Source organism: Ahaetulla prasina, chromosome 1 (assembly GCF_028640845.1).
Source record: "Ahaetulla prasina isolate Xishuangbanna chromosome 1, ASM2864084v1, whole genome shotgun sequence".
In the NCBI taxonomy this organism is placed as follows: domain Eukaryota; kingdom Metazoa; phylum Chordata; class Lepidosauria; order Squamata; family Colubridae; genus Ahaetulla; species Ahaetulla prasina.
The window spans coordinates 267726842-267751751 of record NC_080539.1 but is presented as its reverse complement, the minus strand read 5'-3'; the positions used below and the strand labels follow the sequence as shown (position 1 = coordinate 267751751).

The window sequence follows — 24910 nt, the reverse complement described above, 5'->3', positions numbered from 1 at the left end:
GATAATCTGTTGCAGGAATGGCACTCCCATTGTCTTAGGTGACCCATGTCTTGTTGGATGTAGTCCAGTATATTAAGTTAATAATACCCAGATGCATACACATTTCATGCTGTCTTTGCAACTACTATCTCCCTATGCCCACATTGTATTCTGCTCTGAAATATACTTTTGAGGACAGAATCAACTGCATGTATAAAGAGAATATTATTTCTTCTGTGAATGGAAGCACTTAATATCATGAAAGAAATTGTGGTTTTCTTTAAAACATACATATATGAGGACTTGTGGAGGGCAAGCAGGGAAATCTATGCCTTTATATCTTTATTCTAAATGTAATATTTTCAGCATTTATACAAATGCGGTACTGGACATCTGCAGTTTTATCACAATAGATGCAGTATCTTTTCTCTTAAATCCTCTAACAATACAGTATGTCAGAATAATAGATATCTAAAATTAAGAGAAAATTGAAACTCCTGTAATAATTGTATATATCCAATAGAAAGGCTCAATAAACTATGCTGTGATACCTTAAACATTCTTATGAGATCCTGTACAATCCAAATCTTTACAAAGTCATGCAAATCAAATTAAATATAAAATATTACTGTTAGTGGTTTCCGACATCGGTAGCTAGGTTTATACCTAAAACTAAGTCATGGCTTCTTTTAACCATCATATGCCAAAAGCAAACAAACCTTATAACTTAGTGTGATTTGTTAATTTATTAAAATATCTCCAATTATGGAAACTAGGGAATATTTATTCTGCTCTTAATTTTTTAATTATATGCACTAATAAGTAACCAGTAGTATAAAATCACAGTATAAATTTGAATACTTAGCTATGAAATCAAATAACAAGACTATTTTTAATTCAATATCCTATAGTCATCATGGCAACATCATCTGAAGAAGTGTTATTAATAGTGAAGAAAGTGCGTCAAAAGAAACAGGATGGTGCTCTTTATCTCATGGCTGAAAGAATAGCTTGGGCACCTGAGGGCAAAGACCGGTTCACTATCAGCCATATGTATGCAGATATAAAATGTAAGTGAAAACTTCTGCGTTTTCTTTTTTTGTCTGATCATACATATTTTCTAAATATTGAGATTTTTAGTTACATTAATTGGGGGGGGGATTTTATTTTTATTTAGTAAGATTTATATGCTGTCTTTCATTCTGGGGTGCAAGAAGGTGTACATCAACAGTCTCCAACCTTTCTGACTTGGCAGCCCAGCATGGGGGGGGGGGAGGGGGAGGGTTCCATGAGTGGCATGGAATGGAGCTTTGTGAATGCAAGCACCCACCACTCGCACAAGTGGAGTTTCACACATGTGCTCACCCGCCACTTGCATGGCCCAGTTCTAAACAGGCCACAGCCTGGTAGTGGACCCCAGCCTGGGGTTGGGAATCCCAGTGTACATAATAAGCTTTCTACATCATACATTGCCATAAAACAAAGTCAATCCCATTTGTACTAATATTTTAAGAAATTCAGGGAAGAGATGAATATACACTACTAAATAAAAACAGAACACACTCTGTTGTGTCCCTCTCCCCACTTCACAGAGAAGACGCAGAGAAACACGTCCCACAGTCCTTTATATTTGCAGCAGACCTGATTTTTTGTAGTGAAAGCAAGACTTGGCAGCTACAGTGCAACGGCCTGCCAAGTTCCGAGTTCTTTATCTCTTATGGAGACAGAAGCCCACGTGTCCAAGATCCGTTGCCAAGAGCTCACAAGAAAAAAGCCTTTGCACAGTCCAGGCCTTTAACTCCCAAACGACCAATCTGCAGTTCGGATTTGGTAGCTTTTGTCCGTCATAAGCGCTAGATGGCAACTCCACCTGCTTTTATCCCCTGTGGGGTGTGGCTCAGTGACTCAGCAATCTCTGAGCCTGCCACACCTTTTCCTTTGCTGTGCGCGCTTATCTTTTCGTCGCTGCCTCAGGTCAATCCAAGATTGATCCTCAGCATCTGGAACTTAGGGCCGTTGCCAGGGAGGAGGAGGGTCCGGGAGAGGGAGGCCTTGTCAGCTCCTCCCCCTCACTCAGAGTCATCCTCCTCCATGAGGACAGGCTCGGGTGCCGGAATCACAACATAATCATTTTCATGCTTAGTTTTTGTTGTATTAATATACAGCATTAAATTAAAATGTATATAATTTTGTTGATTTGTTGGTTCATTCTCCAGGACATCCTTTGTAAAAATATTTCATGTACATTGTTCATTACACCAGTTATTTTCACTATTCAGTATTATTTGTTGTTATGTCAGTGGCATGTACTATTCATGGTGACTGTTTTTTAAAGTTAAATTCTGGGTTTTTTCATTGCTGTTTATAATTCTTTAATAGAAAAAAATTAAATGCCTTTTTCGTTTGCAACTGGATGACTAGCTAAAGAATTCATCAGTCATTAGAGCTGTAGAAGATAGACCAGGAGCTGCACTTCTGAAAGTTACCATTTCAAGATATTTGAGCCCCAGTGGATAGAGCAATGGCATAATGACACATAAGTGAACGGTGTCATTGTTCAATTTATGTATAATTTGCTTTTCCCAGAAGCAATGCCATTTTCTGGGAGCTCTAATGACTGCAAAAAATAAAGGTGGGATCAAAAGCAAATAAATATATAGAATTTTGGGACTCTGCGACCTATAAGCTGCTCACCTCTGATTAGGAAAATTCTATATACTGGTATTCTAGAGAAAGATTGTAACTACTATATAAGCCTAATGTGTACGTGCATTAAAAACAAGGATTGATATGCTGCTCTTTAAAGAGTAGGAGTTTCATGGAAGAGTTGGCCAGGCTTGATTATGGGTTATAGTAATTGAAATACATAATATGATTTATGTTGTAGTTTAATAAGTGTTCAGGATGACATTCAGGAAATTAAGTGCTATTTTCATAAAAACTAATTTTACACTAAAAAATGGGAGCGATCTGTAAGGCAGTTTCTTTAAGATAAATTACTAAACTATTTGATGTTAGATAATACATGTTCTCTTTAATATAGGTCAGAAAATCAGTCCTGAAGGAAAAGCTAAGATTCAGCTTCAGTTGGTATTGCATGCAGGAGACACAACTAACTTCCATTTTTCTAATGAAAGTACAGCAGTAAAAGAACGTGATGCAGTTAAAGATCTTCTTCAACAGCTACTACCAAAGTTCAAGAGGAAAGCCAATAAGGAATTAGAGGAAAAAAACCGGTAAGAGCCTTCAATTAAAAATAAATTTGGGCTAATCTGTTAACATTAACCAGTAGTAATAAAGACTGATTGTAGTTTAAATATCAGGAACTACTATTCCAGCTAAAATGCAACCCTAATTTTTTTCAATGTAGCTATATTTTCTGTTATTAGAAGTGAGTGTATCCTGTCTTTTGTTAGAGACAGAATATATTTTTCCACTATCTTAGTGAAAACCTGAAAGTCGTACAATCAGTTATAAATCTAAATGAGATTGCAATGTGTATGGGGGCATCAATACTACATTTGAGGCCCCATTGTATTTTTACTGAATTTATCATTCTGAAGAATTGATAAAATAAACTTTCTGGTTGGTTGCTAGCAATATAATAGAGTAGCAAGCACACTTAAATTTATTGCAACATATTTTTGTAGAATTGCACAAAAATACTTTTATGTGTGAAAATTAGGAATTTATTCAGACACCATATGATACTTCCTTGAAATATGCGCTTGTTTTTTATCCTTTTATCTGTAAATTAATGAATTCCTAACTAATTAATCAGAACATAATTTGGGCCTATGATGGCTTATATAACCATTGCTTGTTTTGATTCTCCCACTCAAATTTATTTCTTACCTGGTATATTTAGGATTTTGCTACATGTCTGAGAATCCTGAGGCTTGGATTGAAGTCTTCATTTTTTTCCATGTACTTTATATACATATCAGAGTTGACAGTTGAAGTTAGTTGCCCCAAGTTTTCATTGTCCCCTTTCTCTAAATTTGCTTCAGCCGTCTTGGTATGAGACAGGAGCAGTGCTCAGGTGTACAAAGTAAATAAAAGGCATGGGAAATCTTATTGTAAAACAGAAGCTTTCTTAGTGTACATTAGATATGACCATTTGATTATTTCTTTGATAAACTCTACTTCTTAATGCCTAATAAACAATAAGTTTTAAAATATCTTCTTCACAGAATGTTGCAAGAAGACCCTGTTTTGTTTCAGCTTTATAAAGACCTCGTTGTAAGTCAGGTGATTAGTGCTGAGGAATTCTGGGCCAACCGTTTAAATCTGAATGCTTCAGATAATTCTGCAGCACCTAACAAGCAAGATGTTGGCATTTCTGCTGCTTTTCTGGTATGTTCATTTGATTTGTTTGGTTTTTTAATAGGAGAAATGCAGGTTCCTATATTTCTTCAATCACTGATTTTATTTTTAATTCAACTCATACCTTTTGGTAAGTATGGGTTGAAAATGGGATTTCCATCTTAGATCACCTTGTTAGTAACACTTGAAAACCTTTGGGAGTTTACAGGAAAAATATATCTAGCGTACTACCTACTGAATGAATGTTTTACTTTAAAAATGCTAATTTAAAAAAAAACAAATTTGAAACCCCTAGCATGTTGAATATTGTATACAATTTTTAAAAAGGTAATGCAGCTAGTCATTGATTTATAATCTCTTAATGATGGTTTGAAATTACAAAAGCCATGAAAAACTAAAAATACTTCCTCAAAGTTATAATTGTTGCATTATTACCATCCAGGGTTGAAATGCTCCCGGTTCAGACCAGATTGCCCGATCTAGTAGAGATGGTGGCGGGTGGTTCGGAGAACCGGTAGCAAAAATCCCTCCCCCCACCCATGCCCAGCTGAGCCACGCGATCATCAGAGGTTTGTTTTTTGTTGTTGTTGTTATTGTTTTTTACTTTTAAACGCATTTTTTCTTCGACCGAAAAAATGCTTTTAAAAGTTAAAAAAAAAGCCTCTGATGATCGCATGGCTCTGCTTCTTCCCTTTAGAAGCATTTTTTCTACAACCTCTTCGGCTGAAGAAGTTGTAAAAAAATGCTTTTAAAAGATTCTGGCGATCAAGCAACAGCTGGGATCGTCAGAAGCCCTTTAAAAGCATTTTTTCTGCAACCTCTTCAGTTGAAGAGGTTGTAGAAAAAATGCTTTTAAAAGGCTCTTCTGGCGATCCCAGCTAAGTTTGCCTGAAAAAATGCTTTTAAAAGTAAAAAGAAAAAAAGTTGGCCACGCCCACCCAGTCACATTGCCCCTCTCACCAAGCCACGCCCACAGAACTGGTAGTAATACATTTTACATTTCACCACTGCTACCATCCCATGGTCATGTAATTGTAATTTGTGTGCTTAGGACCCAGTTTACATTTATAATGGTTACAACATCTTGTAATCATGTGGTCATCATTTGCAACTTTCCCCACCATCTTCTGGCAAGCCGAATCAATTGGGAAAGCTGTGGTTTCCTTACTGACCATGGTAGAAATGGTTTTAAAATCATCAAGGCACATGATGACTTGCTTAACAACCACATCAATTAACCAAAATTCCAGATCTAATTATGGTTATAGTTCAAGGACTACCTGTATACCAACCTTTTGATCAATAATTGAAGCAAATAGCAGAGTCTCAGTCATCCCCACCAAGCAGGAAGCAACAGCAGAAAGGAATGGGACATCCAAGCAACTGCCAGCTTAAGTAACAAAATGTCACACCTTCCAAAGCTATCTGACCAAAAAAAAAAAAAAGCTTGATAATGGGATGAAGGCAGTGGACAAATCAAGGCTCCTTAAGGTAGCAACAAGAGAGTCTCACTCATTTACCCCAAACAAATCTATATATTGGGGTTGATTAGACTCAACAGATCTTTAAAAAATTGTTTGTGTTCCTATGCTATTGATCCAATAGATTTGAAAGCATATTTATCTACATGATTCAGTCAGGTCTTATGGTTTCTCTATATTGATTGAATATTCTTAATATGGTGAGCCAGGTTTTAAGGAAAAAAGTTAAGATTTAATTGTGTTAATGTATTATTAAACCATGTTCCAAACATACATAATTTGTTTGTGAAGAACTTTGGGTCTTTGTGGTTAGAATGTTACAAAACATATATACATGTTCTTGGAAAGACAATTGTGTATCAGCATCAAAATGTGGCTTGACAAAATAAATGTATTATTAACATTTGAATTTACCCTTCAGTAATGTAATAGAAAGATTGGACAATATGATTCTTTGTACTCATTATTATTCATAAATTTATAAATTGAATTGAACTATTTTTTTAAATACATCTCATTTTAATTTTTTCCTTTTTTTGTTGAAATATTAGTAAACTAACAAAAATGATGGGCAACCATTTTGAAGATATTTTTATGTTGTAGGCTGATGTTAGACCTCAAACAGATGGATGCAATGGATTAAGATATAATTTGACTTCAGATATCATTGAATCAATATTTAGGACTTATCCGGCAGGTAAACCTATATAATAAAATATACACATTTATAATATTCCTGTTACACATATACTCCACTTTTCTTCTGAACTTTAAATGTGATTTGAAAGATTTATCCCTTCAATTAAATATGCCAATTATGCTATGTTCTTTGTGTATGTGTGTGTGTGTTTGTTTTCGTAGGTTTTCACGGGTATAGGTATGTAGGTCTTGGCATTTTCGGGTCTTTTCCCGTGCAAGGTTGAGAGTATCTTGGCGATGTTTCGACAAGGTCTCACTCATCATCTTCAGGCTGGTGTCTTCGGCTTCGTGCTTTTCGAGCAAAGAGTAGTCGGAGCTGCTGTCTCTCTATAAATACTGGTGGGGAGTGTTGCTGTGAGCGGGTTGGTTGGCTGTGTGCTGCATCTTGATTGGTAGATGGAGTGGGTGTTTGCAGATTGGTCGAGGTGGGGAGTGTTGCTGTGAGCGGGTTAGTTGGCTCTGTGGTTGCATCCTGATTGGTAGATGGAGTGGGTGTTTGCAGATTGGTCGGCTGTTTCGTAGCATCCTGTGTGGGTGTGGTCCTGGTCTTTTGTTCCTGAGCTTTGGTGTTGTGGCCTCTGAAGTTCTGTGATGTGATGTCTTGAGCAGATGGCTGTGATGCAGCATCCCGGGCCCTGGTTTGGCTCCGAGTCCGAAGTCTTGTCATGTGTTCCTGGTGTGTGTCAGCCTGCTTTATGTGGGGATCGGAGGGGGGTGCAGCAGCCAGTGGTGTCAGCATGGTCTGGCTTCTGGATGGTGGTTGTGTTTCGTCTGTGGGATGGGTTTGGGTTTGAATCTGGTGAGGATGATTGGTGGTGGCGTTGTGTGTTGTCCTGGGTCCAGAGTCAATTTTCGTGGCTGGGACTTGTTTGTTGACCAAAGCTGGTCAACAAATACACACACACAAACACACACACGCATCACATATATATATGTATGTCTTTGGTTATTTGGGTTTTTTCCCACGTAAAATTGGAAGTGTCTTGGCGATGTTTCGACGAAGTCTCATTCGTCATCTTCAGGCTGGTATTTACAGCTTCGTGCTTCTAGGATTTTGCTCCTAGAAGCACGAAGCTGTAAATACCAGCCTGAAGATGACGAATGAGACTGTCAACGTCACCAAGACACTTCCAATTTTACAGGGGAGAAAACCCGAATAACCGAAGACCTACATACAAACACCCGCGAAAACCTCAGAAATATGTGTGTGTGTGTGTGTGTGTGTGTGTGTGTGTGTGTATGTAGGTCTTTGGTTATTCGGGTTTTCTCCCGCGTAAAATTGGAAGTGTCTTGGCGACGTTTCGACGAAGTCTCATTTGTCATCTTCAGGCTTCAGCTTCGTGCTTCTGGGAGCATTGCAGCTGTTTCTTCCTTTTTAACTGCTAGTGGGGGTTTGAACTGATTGGGTGGGAGCTTGGCTGTGCTCTGATTGGATGGGGTTTTTTTGTGCTCTGGATGGGGGGGTGTCCTGTTTGGGTGGGGGCTTGGTTGTGCTCAGATTAGTCTGAGTTGCAGGGGGAGTTGAGCTGGTGAGCTGCATTGCTGTTGTTTGGCTTCGTGGTCGTGGTCGTGTTACATCTTCATAGTGGGTGTCAGTCTGCTGCATATATGGATTGGAGGGGTTTGAAATGGCTAATGTTGCAGCTGCGGTCTGGCTTCTGGTCCTTGGTCGTGCTTCATATCAGTGTGGGTTTGGGTCTGCTTTCTGGGTGGATGTGTGGTGGTGACATCCTGTGTGGATCTCGTGAGTGTGGGTCTGGTGTCATTCCTCGTGTTAGGGACACGTTTGTCAATAAGGGTGGGTTTCCAAATGGCTGGTAGGCGGGAGGTATCATCTCGTTTGTTCATGCTGTGTGGGCGTTTTTCTACCTCGATGGCTTCTCTGATTATTCTGTTGTTAAAGTGTTCAGTTGCTTATCCAACACATACTTCATCTATAACGGACAAAAATACAAACAAATAGAAGGAGCACCCATGGGATCACCCCCTCACCTGTCATTGCCAATCTCTACATGGAACACTTTGAAACCTAAGCTCTAGAAAAATCTGATCACAAACCCAAACTCTGGCTCAGATACATAGACGACACCTTCATAATCTGGCCACACGGGAAAGAAAAACTTGACAACTTCCTCACACACCTCAATAGCCTACACCCCAAAATACAGTTCACCATGGAAACAGAAGTTAACAACCAACTTCCCTGCCTAGATGTCTTAGTCTACAGGAAACCCAATGGCTCCCTAGGACACACCATCTACCAGAAGAAAACACACACAAACCGCTATCTGCACGCACTCTCACACCACCACCCAGCACAGATCAACTCCGTAGCCAAGACACTCATCTCCAGAACAAAACGCTTAGCTGACGAACAACACATTAAAAACTGAACTACACACTCTCACTAACGTACTAACATCCAATGGATTCCAGAGAAATAAGATTACCAAACTAATCCAAAAAGAACCTCCCACTAAAATTCAAGACAGAGAATAAGAAAACAGCACAGCCCTCCTCCCATATATAAAAGGCACCACAGACAGAATCAGCAAGATCCTCCACAAACACAACATCAAGACAGCATTCTGCACAAACCGAAAAATATCCACCATCCTAAGAAACCCCAAAGACAAAATTGAGTTAGAAAATCAAGGAGTATATGAAATCCCATGCACCGCCTGCCCCACCACATACATCGGACAAACCAACAGAAGAATAAGTGCATGCATTGAAGAACACAAGAACTCAGTCAAAAAAGAGAAACCAACTTCTTCCCTGGTCCAACACCTTAAAGCCACAGGACACGATATTGACTTTTAAAAAGACCAGAACTATCGCCAAAACTGAACACTTTAACAACAGAATAATCAGAGAAGCCATCAAGATAGAAAAACGCCCACACAGCATGAACAAATGAGATGATACCTCCCGCCTACCAGCCATTTGGAAACCCGCCCTTATTGACAAACGAGTCCCTAACACGAGGAATGACACCAGACCCACACTCATGAGGTCCACACAGGATGTCACCACCACACATCCACCCAGAAAGCAGACCCAAACCCACACTGATCATGAAGCACGACCAAGGACCAGAAGCCAGACCACAGCTGCAACATTAGCCATTTCAAACCCCTCCAATCCATACATGCAGCAGACTGACACCCACTATGAAGATGTAGCACGACCACAAACACGAAGCCAAACAACAGCAATACAGCTCACCAGCTCAAATCCCCCTGCAACTCAGACTAATCTGAGCACAACCAAGCCCCCACCCAAACAGGACACACCCCCAGCCAATCAGAGCACAAAAAAAAACCCCATCCAATCAGAGCACAGCCAAGCTCCCACCCAATCAGTTCAAACCCCCACTAGCAGTTAAAAAGGAAGAAACAGCTGCAATCACACATTGCTCCCAGAAGCACGAAGCTGAAGCCTGAAGATGACGAATGAGATTTCGTCGAAACGCCGCCAAGACACTTCCAATTTTATGCGGGAGAAAACCCGAATAACCAAAGACCTACATACAAAAACCTGCAAAAACTTCAGAAAACATATATATATATATGTTTATATATAGGCGACGTTTCGACGAAGTCTCATTCGTCATCTTCAGGCTTCAGCTTCGTGCTTCTGGGAGCAATGTGTGATTGCAGCTGTTTCTTCCTTTTTAACTGCTAGTGGGGGTTTGAACTGATTGGGTGGGAGCTTGGCTGTGCTCTGATTGGATGGGGTTTTTTTTGTGCTCTGATTGGATGTAGCACGACCATGAACACGAAGCCAAACAGCAGCAGTGCAGCTCACCAGCTCAGATCCCCCTGCAACTCAGACTAATTTGAGCACAACCAAGCCCCCACCCAAACAGGACACACCCCCATCCAATCAGAGCACAAAAAAACCCCCATCCAATCAGAGCACAGCCAAGCTCCCACCCAATCAGTTCAAACCCCCACTAGCAGTTAAAAAGGAAGAAACAGCTGCAATCACACATTGCTCCCAGAAGCACGAAGCTGAAGCCTGAAGATGACGAATGAGACTTCGTCGAAACGTCGCCAAGATACTTCCAATTTTACGTGGGAGAAAACCCGAATAACCAAAGACCTACATACAAACACCCGCGAAAACCTCAGAAAACATATATATATATATATATATACACACACACACATACATATTTATATACATATATGTGTATATACATACACACACACATACACACACACACACCACTAGGAATATATGGATCCCTCTAAACTACTATACAATATAAATTTGTGCTAAAGGTATACTTAATAATACTTTAAAATTCTCGTAATAAAAATAATGAGGCTGTTTAGCAATGTGAATTCAAAGAGAGAAAATTGAAAGTATGAGCATGCCCTCTGCCCTTATCAACACATACTTTAAAAGCTGTCTGGTCTTAAGCTCACTTTTCCCACTTGAAATACAGATCAATGCATACCCAATGAGTAATATGATCCATTAATTGCCTTTTAGAAGAAAATACCTCCACTTGATCTTTTATAACAGCTGAATCATTCATTTGGCAAGTATGCAGATGTAGTGGAAATGGAGACCAAAAAGTAATCCAGAGTAATTTTATTCTGTTTCATTATGGGGCAAACTCTGAACAAGGATCCTGGCCAATGCTTTCAAAGACATTGATGGAGCCTTTTTAAGTTGTATCGTCACACCATTATTAGGCAGAATATAGAAGCACCACAAATGGTTGAAGTTTGGAAAAGGGATTCAGTAGTGGAAATTCTTTATCCTGGACTAATTCCTGGCAACACAGTTATTCATTGCTTGCCTGCTGTGGTTTTTTGCCATGCTTGATAATCTTTTCCCAACATATCACAGATGACCTCATTGGGAAAGATCCTGGAATGATAAGGCCAAGAAGCAAGTCTACTCAAACTATATGCCTCAACAGGCACTGTAGATTTTGTAAGATAATGAGTATTGCTGTTATGATGTACAGTGATGATAATGTCATTCTTCATTTTGAGCAGAGAGTAGTAGTAAATGTTAGAAAAAAGAACTTAAACTGAACACTCTGATTTTCAGTGCTGAAATACTCAGTATCTTTATGTGAAATAAAGTACCATATTTGCCTCAGGAAACAATGCTAAAATCCTTTTTGTTGCGTTCCGAATGCTCTTATTTGATACATAATTCAGTATATTAAACTGATAATGTTTGTGATTACATGGTAACTATTGAGTCTTAATCTTTATGTTTATTATAGTAAAACTTAAATATGCAGAAAACGTTCCACACAATATGACAGAAAAAGAATTCTGGACACGATTCTTCCAGTCTCACTATTTCCATAGAGATAGATTGAATGCAGGATCAAAGGACCTTTTTTCAGAATGTGCCAAAATGGATGAAAAAGGTATGTATACAAGCATTGTGGTATTTATAGCCAACTAAACTATATGTAATATGAGACCTTAGAAATACTTATGTGTAGCTTCTTTGGAAGCAAGTAAGTCCTATGAAGTCACCAAGAGTTCGGTTTTATAATGAAAATTACTCAGATGTAAATCCTGTTTTTAGTGGGATTCACTGCCCATTTTTATATAGGCAAGGAGAGTGTTTTTCCAGATTTCTTTTGTCTTATGTGTATTTATCTATTTGTGTATCAAAATAATGGAAATTAAAGACCATATAATAATCATTGCAACCTCCTTCAGAAAAGGTTGCCCTAGTTTTGAGTCAGAAAGTTTTAATACATCTGTAAGAAAACAATGGACCTGTCATGAATATAAAGTCATTTTGGAGTGTCTTAACTTTATTATGTATAATAAAATAAAAATTTAGACTTGCGAATTAGTCTAAAAGGAGAGAAACTCTGAAATGTATGCATGTATATATTTATTCCCATCTTCTTTATTTCATATATAAATCAGAATGTCAAACATACCTAATGTCCCTTCTTGCTCTTAGCTTCCTGCAACCCTGAGAGGTAGGCTGGACTTGAGAAAGCAATTGGCCCAAAGTCACCCAGCTAGCTGTTAAGTAGGATTAGAACCAGCCAGTTCGCACCACTTTGGGAGAACTGGTTGTTAACTTTCTGAGCAGTTTGGTGAACTGGTTGTTGGAAAAAATCATTAAGGCAGAGAACCGGTTGTTAAATTATTTGAATCCGATCACTGATTAGAACTCACAATGTCTTAGTTTCTAGCCTGACGCATTAATTACTAGACTTGTCTACAAAAGACACCGGTCCAGTTTGCATGTATGATGGACTATGTCATGGTGAGAATAGCATATTGCTGCTTCCACTCTCTCACAGGCCTGGGTGGAGACTATTAGAATCTTCTCCTTCTATTCTTGGTTATTCACAATTGATTGTTTCATGTGAGAGCTGGGATGCAGTTATGAGGAAAAATCAGTGTGTTTCCATGAACGGAACCATTTCCACCACACAGTAATACACCAGTGGATTCTCCTCAGTATTTAATGTTAACTACATTATAATATCATAAATCATTTTGAAATAGTATTCCATGAATAATACTAAATTATTCATGGAATATTAATACTATGACAGAACTATTTCCTGACAATATTATTAAGCTAGATGGTGAAAAGTATATCTTGGGATAAGGTAATGTCCTGTGGTTCTTAGGGCTTTGGAATAGTTTATGCTTATATATCTGACCCAACTTAAATTTGGTTCATTCTTTTGTAGGGTTAAAAGCAATGGTCTGTCAAGGAGTGAAAAATCCTTTATTAGATTTAACTGCCTTGGAAGATAAATCATTGGATGAAGTAAGTAGAGGAGATTTGAAAATATAAAATAAATTCTATACTGAGGGTGAGCAGAAAGGATACTTAAAAAGATTCATAATTATTTAACCTTGACAAATATATTTTTCTTCTTTTATAATGATAGCCGTCCTTATCAGCTTGGATTCTCAAAAATAGATGCAAATTATATTTTTATTTGGTGGGGATGTTCCCTCACTTCTCAGTTGCTTATTGGAGAATTTGCAGTGAAATTCTGTGGGCTTTTTTCCAACATATGCTAGATTTTTATCTGAATGTGCATGGACATCATCCTATTCAAGCATGGATCTTTAAAAAATACCGATTGTTAGAAGCTCCTGATTAGGTAAATTTGTAACATACTGCTGAGCTAAAGAAACAGTTATACATCGGTGTAAGTGAAACCCAAATTGACTTACGTTTCAGTTTTATAAGAACTGATATTCACATTATTGAATATCATTCACATTAACTTTATTCCAAAATCTAAATGAATCTTGCTAGTTTTAAACTGCTAGTTTAAAAGCGGTTTTTGATAGCTTCAGAAAAACATTTCCCACAGTGATTTTAATAATAATAACATAATATATTATTTAAGGAAACTTGGCTTAATTGCACATAAATAGAAAAGGTGTGGTGGATAGGAAGTTTAGAACTGGATTTCTTTTCATAATCATCTTTTTATATAGTGCTGCTGACATTGTTAGACTTAAATTGTTTCAGTTTTATTTTTGTTCCAAGGCAGAAAAAATGAATTCCTATGAAAATTGTCAAGTATACTTTGGTACAGCCCATATTTTAATTAGTTCTTCATCCGTCATGAGTCAACATGTCTTTTAGGGTTTGCTTATTTCTTTGTGGCAGGGTTACGGTGTATCCTTAGCACCATCCACATCCAACTCTACAAAATCAATAAAGGAAAGTAGCAATGCAGCTATTATAAAACGCTTTAATCATCATAGTGCCATGGTCCTTGCAGCTGGGCTCAGAAAACCGTAAGTCTCAACACAGAGCAAATCTAGATATGAGAACTCGGAGCATGGGAATTTTCTGCCTTTGTATTGTCATGAAATCTCTGCAGCAATGATGCAATAATGTAGTGTTAAACTGTGGCATACTTATGATATAATTGGGGGGGGGAACTCACATCTTAAATTATCACTGTTAATTGACTCTTCTCCAAACACTTCTCAAATATACACCCCTCAAATAAGGAAAAGTAGGGGCATTTATCAGAGCAAATTTGAAAGCACAAAACAGAAGGATGAATCCTGTGCTAGGAAAGGAATGAGCAAAATTGATTAAACATGTAAGAAACCTGCTGTATAATTATTACAATGTTGTTAATATAACTAAAATAATATTTTAATTAAAGTGATTTTATCTAAGCTTAAACTTTTTAAATTTAGGAAAGTATTTAAAAAATCATAAAAGTAAATCTGTTGCTCAACTTCAGCATTTCAGTTTGCAGTTGCGGGATTATGTAACTGCATCATCTTTCTCCAATAAATATTCCTCCATATATGAATTTATCACATAGGAAATACCTCAGAAAATATTTATAACACTTTTATCCCATTGCAATCAAATGATTCCTGATGACTTACAGGCTATATAAACAAAGAGTATTGCATTTGTAACCCCGTCTTTCTTTGCTTCACGAATCAGCATTTGCTGATCCAGGCACCAACTAGATCTAAATCCGCTTAATCATATCTAAGATAAGTATGTCATATGCTGTCAGACAAGTATTGTTTAGCTCTGGATTTCTTGGTATTTTCATTTGCTAGGGACAGATGTGTAGCACATGTAAATACAAGTTAAGTATGTATAAGACAGATGCTTATGCATAAATTGAATGATGACTTTGGCTAAAACAGAAATCGGGGGGGGATTATTTTTGTTTGATCTTTGAAATGTAATCCTTTAAAGCATCATATAAAACTCATTCAAATTGTGTGAAGTGTGTTATGTTCTTTAAAGGAAACATAGCATTTGGCCAAGAGAGCTATGGAGTTGATTTTAAAGTAAATGTTGGAAGATTTTACTTCTTTTTCATTTTTCTTACTTCATTTTACTTCTGCATGAATGTGTTTTTTTCCTTGTCCTATGGATATAAAACATTTTACATGGAGTATAGTTCAGTTCTGCATGTGCATAGAGGCATTTCACACTATCTTCTTCCCAGGGTCAGTGAATATTCTGGGATGGCACCCCATGAAATTTTAAAAGCTCTTACTAGAACAAAACAAATCCTTCACTTACCCAGATTTTCCCATTATACATTTAGAGTTTTTTTCTGCTTTCATGCAGAAATGAATGAGTTTTATTCATTCATTGTGCAGATTTACCGGTATTAAACGTGTCACGTATTCAGAAGACAAAGCAATTGTAAATACTTTGTTTTCAGAGAAGCACAAAATGATCACTATAATGAGACCAGCAGTATGGATGGAAACTCGAGGGATTCAGATATCTTCCAGCCACCAGTAAAAAAGGTAAGAATATTATATAGATTTATCCTATTTTAATAATGCAAATCTTGTTTCTTATGCTAGGTTTTACAGAGCCCTGATTATGTCATCTCTTGTAGGCAAAGCTGCAAGAATCTATTGAATATGAAGATTTAGAACACAACAACAGCATTAAAACTATTGCACTAAATCTAAAAAAATCAGATAGGTATGTTGTGTTTATTGGTGTTTTTGAGCATCTCAAAAAAAACATCTTAACAAGATAAACATATTTTTATCTTATAATTATTACCCTTAAAATAAGAATAAGGTCATGCATTTATAGTTATAATTTAACAGACAAAATAGGCTGTGAAAGAGTCATGATAATGTTACACTAAATATTATTTGTGAAAATTGATATAACCTGTGATACCTTGCAGTGGAGGAGCCAATTTCTTATGTGTATTTATCTATTTGGGTATCAGAAGAAGAATGGAAATTAAAGATCCTTCAGAAAAGGTTGCCCCCATTTTATGATTTTTCTTGCCACAGTTATTAAATGAGTTGTTAAGTTAGTAACATGTTTTTTAAGTGAATCTGGCTTCTCCATTGACTTTTTTTTTTTTTAAATTGAATTTATATCCCGCCCTTCTCCAAAGATTCAGGGCGGCTTACACTGTGTTAAGCAATAGTCTTCATCCATTTGTATATTATATACAAAGTCAACTTTTATTGCCCCCAACAATCTGGGTCCTCATTTTACCTACCTTATAAAGGATGGAAGGCTGAGTCAACCTTGGGCCTGGTGGGACTTGAACTAGCAGTAATTGCAAGCAGCTGTGTTAATAACAGACAGACTTAGTCTGCTGAGCCACCAGAGGCCCTGGGTGACTTTGATTGTCAGAAGGTCGCAAAAGGTGATCACATGACCCTGGGACACTGTGACAGTCATAAATATGAGTCAATTCTCAAGCATCTTAATTTTTATCACATGATCATGGGGATGCTGCAACAGCCATGAATGTGAAAAATGATTATAAGTCACTTTTTTCAGTACCATTGTAATTTCGAACAGTCACTATATGAACTCTTGTAAATTGAGGATTACCTGTACTATATTGTCTGTATAAAGATGTAAGGTGATACATTTCTCTACTAATTTAGTGAAGAGAGGTGAAAATATGCTGTCTATACTAAATGAGCTAATATATTCATAGTTTTCTGAATTGTCTGTCCCATTTTTAGGGTACTAAAGTCTTTTAAAATAATCTGAAAAAAATGAAAACTAAGTTTTTATTCCCAGAAAGTTAATTATAAGCTCTTTTCTTTTCAACAGGTATTACCATGGTCCAACACCAATTCAGTCACAGCAATATGCAACGAGCCATGATATTATTAATTCTTTGTGTAGTATTAGAGAAGAAATGGAAGGCTATGCACCCAAATTAACTCAGGTAGGATAAATGTTCCTGCTTTTAAAAGAAATGCATTCAAAATGGAGTATCTAGTATCCTTAGGGTATGTGTCAATGCCTATTCTTTGGCAGATAGGTTGTTGCTTGAAACCGTTCGTTTATATACATGACTGGAGGGAATGTGAAATGGTTTCAAAATTATTTTCAACAAGCATGGGGTACTTGGCTTGCAGGCTAGAGGAACTGTTACTGTTGAGATTTCTGTGGTTACGTGTATCACCTATTTTTACTTATTTACTCACCATTAGTGCACATATTTTATTGATAACATGTTGTCTTATATTTCACTACAGAAAGCCAGCTTGGTTTAGTGATTAAGGCACCAGGCTAGGTTCTGATATCAGACTGATTAATTTTTGCCTTTCATTTGATGGATTTTAGCTGTGCCTTATGTTTTAATTGATTATATTGAAAAATAACTTGGCAGTAATTAAGAGAGATGAAGTATTCCAACTCTAACATGTACAAAAAATCCTGTCATTTTAGTGGTATAATAGCTGTTATAGCCAAGTCCTTATGATTCAAGTTCCATTGTCAACCTTTTTGGTTTTGTTGTACTACAAAACTAACTGGGGGGAAAATCTTTTAACTATTCTTCTAGGTTCTCTCAAGTGGTGCTGCCAGTAGTACTATCACAGCCCTGTCACCTGGAGGAGCACTTATGCAGGGTGGAACACAGCAAGCCATAAATCGTAAGAATTTGATGTCTTGGCTTATTTGTGACTAATCAGTTTGCAAAATCAACTCAGATGGTCATGTCTCTTCAAGCAAGGTTGGGGGAAATATGCAGAACAGCACTTCTGAAATTTGTTTCCAAGTTCTTAAAAGTAACTCCACTCTAAGAGTGCTGAACTGAATACCAAAGTTGTTAATGTAGTATCTTTAAACATTTTCTTTTTTTTTTTTAATTTGCATTTATATCCCATCCTTCTCCGAAGACTCAGGGCGGCTTACACTATAGGTTGGAAAGAGTAAAGTGAGAATTAAAATGCATCGTTATACAATCTTAACATTAGCCTAAGTATTGACAACTTTTAAAACAATTTGCTATCCCTCCAGTTTCTAATCTGCAGCACTGAGAGAAAATTCAAATTTCCAAGCATTCCTTATTATCTTCCACACTTACTTCAGCATATCCAAAATGATTTCAGAGCCATCCCATGACTAGTTTCTCTTTATATGGAATATCGTCTAGTCAAGATGTACACAGTATGGACTTAAATCCAGCACTTATTTCTGCCCAGGGAAAGTTTCCCTTTGCCAAATCATTCCTTTGTCTTGCAATTCTTGCTATGTATCCTAAAGAGCAGATTTAAGAGTAACTTTCCCTTTCTTCCATTGGAAATCATTTCCTGAATCAAAAGCTTTTTGTGACCTGAAAGAATCTCAGTGTCTGTGGAAGGAAGTTCTTAAATGACACTCTTGGCCTGAAAGAGAAACTTTTTGAGATCTTGATACTACATATGAAAGACCTTTTATGACTATGTACTTTCTTTCTTTATGTTAATTGTAGAGATGTTGCCAAATGATGTTCAGTCTGAACTGAAGCACTTATATGTTGCAGTGGGAGAATTACTACGACACTTCTGGTCCTGTTTTCCTGTTAATACACCATTCCTGGAAGAAAAAGTAAAAAGAATCTACATTAAGTGTTTCATAGTGGGAGCAATTAATTAAAAGCAAAGATGCTCCTTATAATGATTATATTAAAAAAAATATAGGGCACAAGGGCATTGATACTGATATATGGACATTGATAAATTTAATACTAATTTTCTAGCTTTTTGGTCATATTTTCTACTTGCTGCCGCTTGCTTACATTGCAAAGATTTTGAAATTGGAGTACAATATGTTATATAAATTATTATATCTTAATTGGGCACAAAGCCTGGACTGTGTATGCAATGTAGGCCAAATGCAGTGTTAGGTATAGCAAAACATTACATGCATGGGTGATGTTTCATCCCAGCATGGACCTAAAGCAGTCAGTGGTTTTCTAGGATGAGCAGGAAAAACAAAGATCTTTCAAGACAGCAATTGAAGGGCTGTTAGAGAAAGAAAAGTGTGGGGAAACGGGATGAGGAAACTGACTGAGCATGCAAGGTGGGGAAGCAGACATGAGAAGGGAAGAGCAGGAAGCTCAAGTAGCATTGCGCCCTTAGACCAGCCAGGGAAGAGAGAAGGGAACAGGGTGAGCCAGCCTTCCCCTATTCCCTATTATAAGACCTCTCCAGATTTGGCTCACCCCAAACATGGAACCACCAAGATTTCCAGGCTTTGAGTTGGCTGAACCACAAGTCACCTACCAACCTGGACCTTTCAGACAGTAACATTTTTGTTTTATGTACACAACAACACAGTTTTTGTTTGATTGGATACCCATGATACTTACTAAAATGTATCTGTTCAAATGATATTATTCTTGAAGGAATTGTGTGATTTAAGCCAAAGATGCCATGTGGTTAATATTTTATATCTCCTTTCAGGTTGTAAAAATGCAGAGTAATTTGGAAAGATTTCAAGTTACAAAACTCTGCCCATTCCAAGAAAAAATTCGAAAGCAGTATTTAAGCACAAATGTAAGAAAAGGCCATTCTTTGCTTTTATCCTCCTTAAAATGTATAAGTTTGTAAATTGCTTTGTTCATAAATAAATCAGCCAATCTTATTGGTTATTAGAAAATAAAATGGTTAAATTAGTGAGACTTTATAGGTTCAGAAACTTTTAACTGAATAAATGTTTCTGGATTGAATAATCACTATGGAGTCATAGGAACATTTCTATAATTATATTATAATTTGATATAAGATAATTGTCCTTCATTTGTAAAATCTATTGAAATTTAGTGAACTGGTATCCACTTATTGGGTAGTTTTCTGTAGATTCTCTGGAGGCAATTTTGATCTATCCATTGTCTCTCAAGAGAGAGATGTTTGATATAAATTGAAAATGAATATGGTGCCCTTTCCTATTATTTTAAGAAGTGTCTTCATTTTATATGCAATTGTTAGGCAGTGAAAATATATGACTTTAAAATGGCTAAAATAGTAAAATCATAGGATGGTGGAGAAAAGTCTTCAATTCTACTTTTATATATTTCTTAATGCTGCTTATTCATTGTGGCACATTGTTTCGTAGAAGCAGCATTTCTTTTTGCAATAAAGTCTCTTTTTTTTCAGCTGGTAAATCACATAGAAGAGATGCTCCAAACAGCCTACAATAAATTCCATACATGGCAGTCCCGACGTATGTTGAAAAAAACGTGAAGACCACAGTGTTTTCCAACAGGGGACAAATTTGCAATAGCTGTAGGAGCCACAACTAATAACTGTGTGTAGATCTTACAGAAATTGCAGGGGATGTCAGCATCATAAAGACTCTTTAAAATGATGCTAACTGAGCTTGCACCTTTTGGGAAGAACAGAGGTTAAACTTGAAAACAAAGGAGTTTAAAGGAACCAAATCAGAAAAGCTAAGTGGCAAACACATACACACACACACACAGACAGACACTGTTTACTGCAGTTACTCAGGAACTGCTTTTGATTTTCATAAGAGCTGCTTTCAGAAATAAAAACTTTAAGAGATATGTATTAATAAACTTCAAGGTTGTTCATCTAATTTTTTAAAATGTATGGCACAGGGTAGAACGTAATATTTCTGTTAATGCTGTTTCCTAGCATTTTACTGATTTCTGTTTGCATTTCTAGAAATAAGTTTAAAATTTTACACAGATTAACTATTTCAAGTTCTTAAGGAACCTACATGCAAGAGGACAAGTTTTTGTCATGGTTTCCTTATAAAATCAGTCAATGCACAGAAATACTTAGTGTTTGACGGAGACATACTTGCAGACAGTGCAGAATTTTCACCAGCCATTGTTTGCATGTTTTCTTTGGAAGGTGAGTGTGCTACTGCATTTTTGTTTTGTTTTTTAGCTTCGTTTGGAGGTAAGAAAGTCATTTGTAATGTAAGTGTAAGCACTTACGAAAATAATAACTTTTATACTTTTCACAAAACAATCTTAAATGTGCTTTCTTCAGTTCTTTCTTGACAACTGTTAGCGCTGTATTTGGCGACTAGATAATCATTGAAGAGTGAATATCCCATATCTTTAAATATATTGGGAATCCTTACAACATTTAGATACAAAAGAGAGGCAGATTACTCTTACCTAAAATGTACCTGCCATGTATTAAGTACTTGACTTACTAAAGCAAAAGTAAACTTGTTTTGCATAATCTGTGGAGTCAGACTCCTTATATTTGTTGTCTTAATGTCTTCCTCATTAACAATTCATTCTTGGACCAAGCAAATGGCTTAGTTTATATGTAATAAGATGTATCAAAATGATGAGCCAGAGGCTGATGATTGCATAAACAATTTTATTGGCAGACGTTGGAAACATGGGACCCTTCTGTTATATCCATGCCCCTCTCCATTAAAGAATACTAGAACTATATTACTAATTTACAGTGGATTGAGATGGTGGGTTGCTACCTTATCTCTACACTGTAGCACTGATCAGTTTGTGAGCTGCAAGAGTTACTTAACTCCTTATATAAGAGCATGTACTTGTATACATGCTCTTGGTTTATGCCAGTGATTTTGATAGATTGCAAGAAGTAAAACATTTTAAGCAGCTACTAGTCTGTATTATGGGGTAGATTTAAGGCATTAATTTTAAATTTGCTACTACTTTTGTTTTCAGGGAAGCTGCATGGTATGTACTACAAAATGATACTTTCATCCACTTACCCTTTTGGGGTGGAAAAAAGTCCCTTTGTATTTTACTTCAGTTGTCCCAGTTAAAATGATTTGTGAAAAGCTGAAATTAATCATGAAAAATAAAGAACTGATGCTGCTATGGGAATATCATCTTGCTGAAATATGATTCTGATGGTATATGATTACTTAAATTTATTTGGATAAGTTAATTTTTGGTGTCCTTGTCATTATGCTCAGTTACAGATGTTACAAGCAAATCTCAAACATCAATTCCGCAACAAAGAGCAAATTTGAAACAGATTCTAGAGCAAACATGTTATGATTGAGGCTGAGAGCTAGACTGACTTTTACAAACAAATTCCAGATCATGTTAGATCTGTGAAGACATACATTTGCACTGATAGTTCTTTGAGCAATAATTAAATGATGCAAGCTATAAATGTGGGGTTAATCAAAACTTGCTTAGGCAGATAACTAGATTTATAGTCATTTAGCAGAATAGAATAGTATAGAATTCTTTATTGGCCAAGTGTGACTGGACGCAAGGAATTTGTCTTGGTGCATATGCTCTATCTTCTTCCTGGTCTTTTATTTAAATATATAGGCTTTGAAGAATAAGTACAGTTGCAAAAATTCTAATTTTTTAGCTATATTATTCAACAAATAAGAACCATTAGATTATGGTAACTACTTTGCACTCTATTTATAGACAGCTCTTTTCTACATTTCCGATCTTACTGATCCCATTTCTGCTGAAGCATGGTCCAAAACAGATAAGTGATTTGATTATTAACTCCGAAATGTCTTTTGCTAACCATACAAGCATTGAAATCTGAACTTATATTTAACAGAAAATCATATAACTTGTGTCACTGGCATTGATAAAAACTGTAGAATAAATCTCAATTCTCTACTCAAGTGTTTGCTGGTGATTTAGGACGTATTTTATGATTTTCCTTACATACAAAGCTCTAAACTCATGTATCTGTTAGTGTTTTATGCACCTGAACATTTTAGAAAGCTGATTGTTTCTAATATATTGATTCATAACTGATTTTCAAATTTCAGTCTGCAAAAAAAAGGTTAAGAATCTATTTCTTGAACTTTTCTATTTTCTGACTACTACTTTAGATTTAAAAAATAACATTGCATTGGCAATCACAAGAACTAGTTAAATATTGTTATATCAGAAGAAATATTTTTCACTTTTTTTAGCTATGACATTCCTTAGGGAGAGACATTCTGTGACTTGGAATATTTGAGATAGGAAAGTACCACTAATACACAGAAGCTGCCTACTTTATTGCTCCATCTGCCCTTGAGTATTCGACTGATGTGGCTCCCATCCTACTGGTATTCTGTAAAGAGATTGAGGGCAAAAAAAGAAAGGGACGACAGAGAATGAGGTGGCTGGATGGAGTCACTGAAGCAGTCGGTGTGAGTTTAAATGGACTCCAGAGGATGGTAGAGGACAGGAAGGCCTAGAGGAACGTCGTCCATGGGGTCGCAATGGGTTGGACACGACTTCGCAACTAACAACAACAACAAAAGACTCAGTTCTAGACCTCGGGACAAGGTGGATGTGGTGTGAATGTGTGTATTTCTATCTATACATTGTGCCTGGATTCCATTTTGCTTTAATTTCTATTCTTTTGCCGCCAGGACTGCTTGACCTGACAAAAAAAGTGCCCTTGATAGATTTTGCATGCCTTCCTGAAAACAGCCTATTCTGAGAAGATACTAAGAGGCATTTATATTCTCTTATCTAAACCACAGACTTTAAATAGGCACCAGGAAGTCATCATAAGACCCTCTTCCACAAAGGTTAATCTCTTAACAATGTGAAACTTTTTTTAAGGACTAAAAAGCTAGATAAAAGGAGGTGGGAATTGCCCTATAAAGTGCAAGGCATGGGAGTTGAAGACTTCCTGCTAAAATAAAAGGGATAAATTATGCCATAGCCTTAGCATAATCATGAATCAGCCTGAAATTATGACTCATTGTGGCTGTTTTTACTTTCTTTGGGAAAGTAAAGTGGGAAGTGAAAGGAATCATACAACAGATAGAATACCAATCATAGTTTTGTAGATGAATATAATTGATTCAGTCTTCATTAATTTGTTCTTGTGTTCATTAGATCCATTCATTACTATGTATGCATCTTTTTTCAAGGAACTTGATGTACCACCTTCAATTTATCTACATAGCAATCTTAGGGCCGACAACTTAATGGAATCCAACCAGGTTACTTCCACAAATATATTTGGTTGGCCAAGAATGCTAGATGGTTGTTGAGTTTTTCAAAGTAGGCTGTATAATTTTTGTTGACAGCCATTAATGTCGTGATTTATTTCTTGTTCCAATGAAGAAACTTGGACCCAAAGAATAACTAAATACAAAACAAAGTATGTCTGATGACATTTGGCTTGTTCCAGGCATCAGAGGATTCATCTCGGGAGTAATGCAAACTTAACTACCTGCTTGTGATAAATGCTTCAAAAAAAATACCAACAGATAACATCAATCATATTGATCATAAACTTCACTGTGATGTTTTCTCTAAAAAATTACTCTAAAAAATTACTTGAAAGCTTGAGCAAACATTTCAGCTAATGGTTTTGTAGCTGGGTGACAGGATGCTCATTTCATTCTTTTCAGGAATGTTTGAAAATTCAGTTACTATTCAGCTACAAAAAAAGCCAAGATCACTTGTGACTAATTGTTTTGCCACAGCTGTCCTTCCAAAGAGCTCCCTATAGCAGGGGTGTTAAACTCGTGACATCATGGCAGTGTCACGTGACATATTGCAACTTTTTCCCCCTTCACTGAACTGGGTGTGGGTGTGACCAGCACATGGCGCAACCGGCCCTTGGGCCGCAAGTTTGACAGCCCTGCTTTATAGTATAAGTAACTTGCTGAAGAAAAAATACTTTATGGTCTATTTCAAGATGCCTCCTTAATAACTAAAAAGTTTGTGCCCATAA

At 36.7% G+C, this 24910-nt stretch overlaps 1 protein-coding gene across 4 annotated transcripts in view; it reads left to right on the top strand.

The window, feature by feature from the left end:
- GTF2H1 (general transcription factor IIH subunit 1) overlaps positions 1-24441 on the top strand; it is a 28185-nt gene extending 3744 nt beyond the window's left edge. For 3 of the 4 annotated variants that reach the window (XM_058158447.1, XM_058158440.1, XM_058158431.1), the window contains 14 exons: positions 891-1049; positions 3023-3215; positions 4173-4335; positions 6390-6483; positions 11740-11889; positions 13192-13271; positions 14133-14263; positions 15679-15766; positions 15862-15950; positions 17061-17178; positions 17800-17890; positions 18712-18827; positions 19685-19777; positions 20378-24441. In XM_058158447.1, coding sequence (XP_058014430.1) covers positions 896-1049; positions 3023-3215; positions 4173-4335; positions 6390-6483; positions 11740-11889; positions 13192-13271; positions 14133-14263; positions 15679-15766; positions 15862-15950; positions 17061-17178; positions 17800-17890; positions 18712-18827; positions 19685-19777; positions 20378-20464 — 1647 coding nt within the window. In that variant the 5' untranslated portion in view covers positions 891-895 and the 3' untranslated portion in view covers positions 20465-24441. The remainder of the gene's footprint in view (positions 1-890; positions 1050-3022; positions 3216-4172; positions 4336-6389; positions 6484-11739; positions 11890-13191; positions 13272-14132; positions 14264-15678; positions 15767-15861; positions 15951-17060; positions 17179-17799; positions 17891-18711; positions 18828-19684; positions 19778-20377) is intronic. The other variant, XM_058158455.1, reaches the window with a different exon arrangement.
- Positions 24442-24910: the final 469 nt, after the last annotated feature.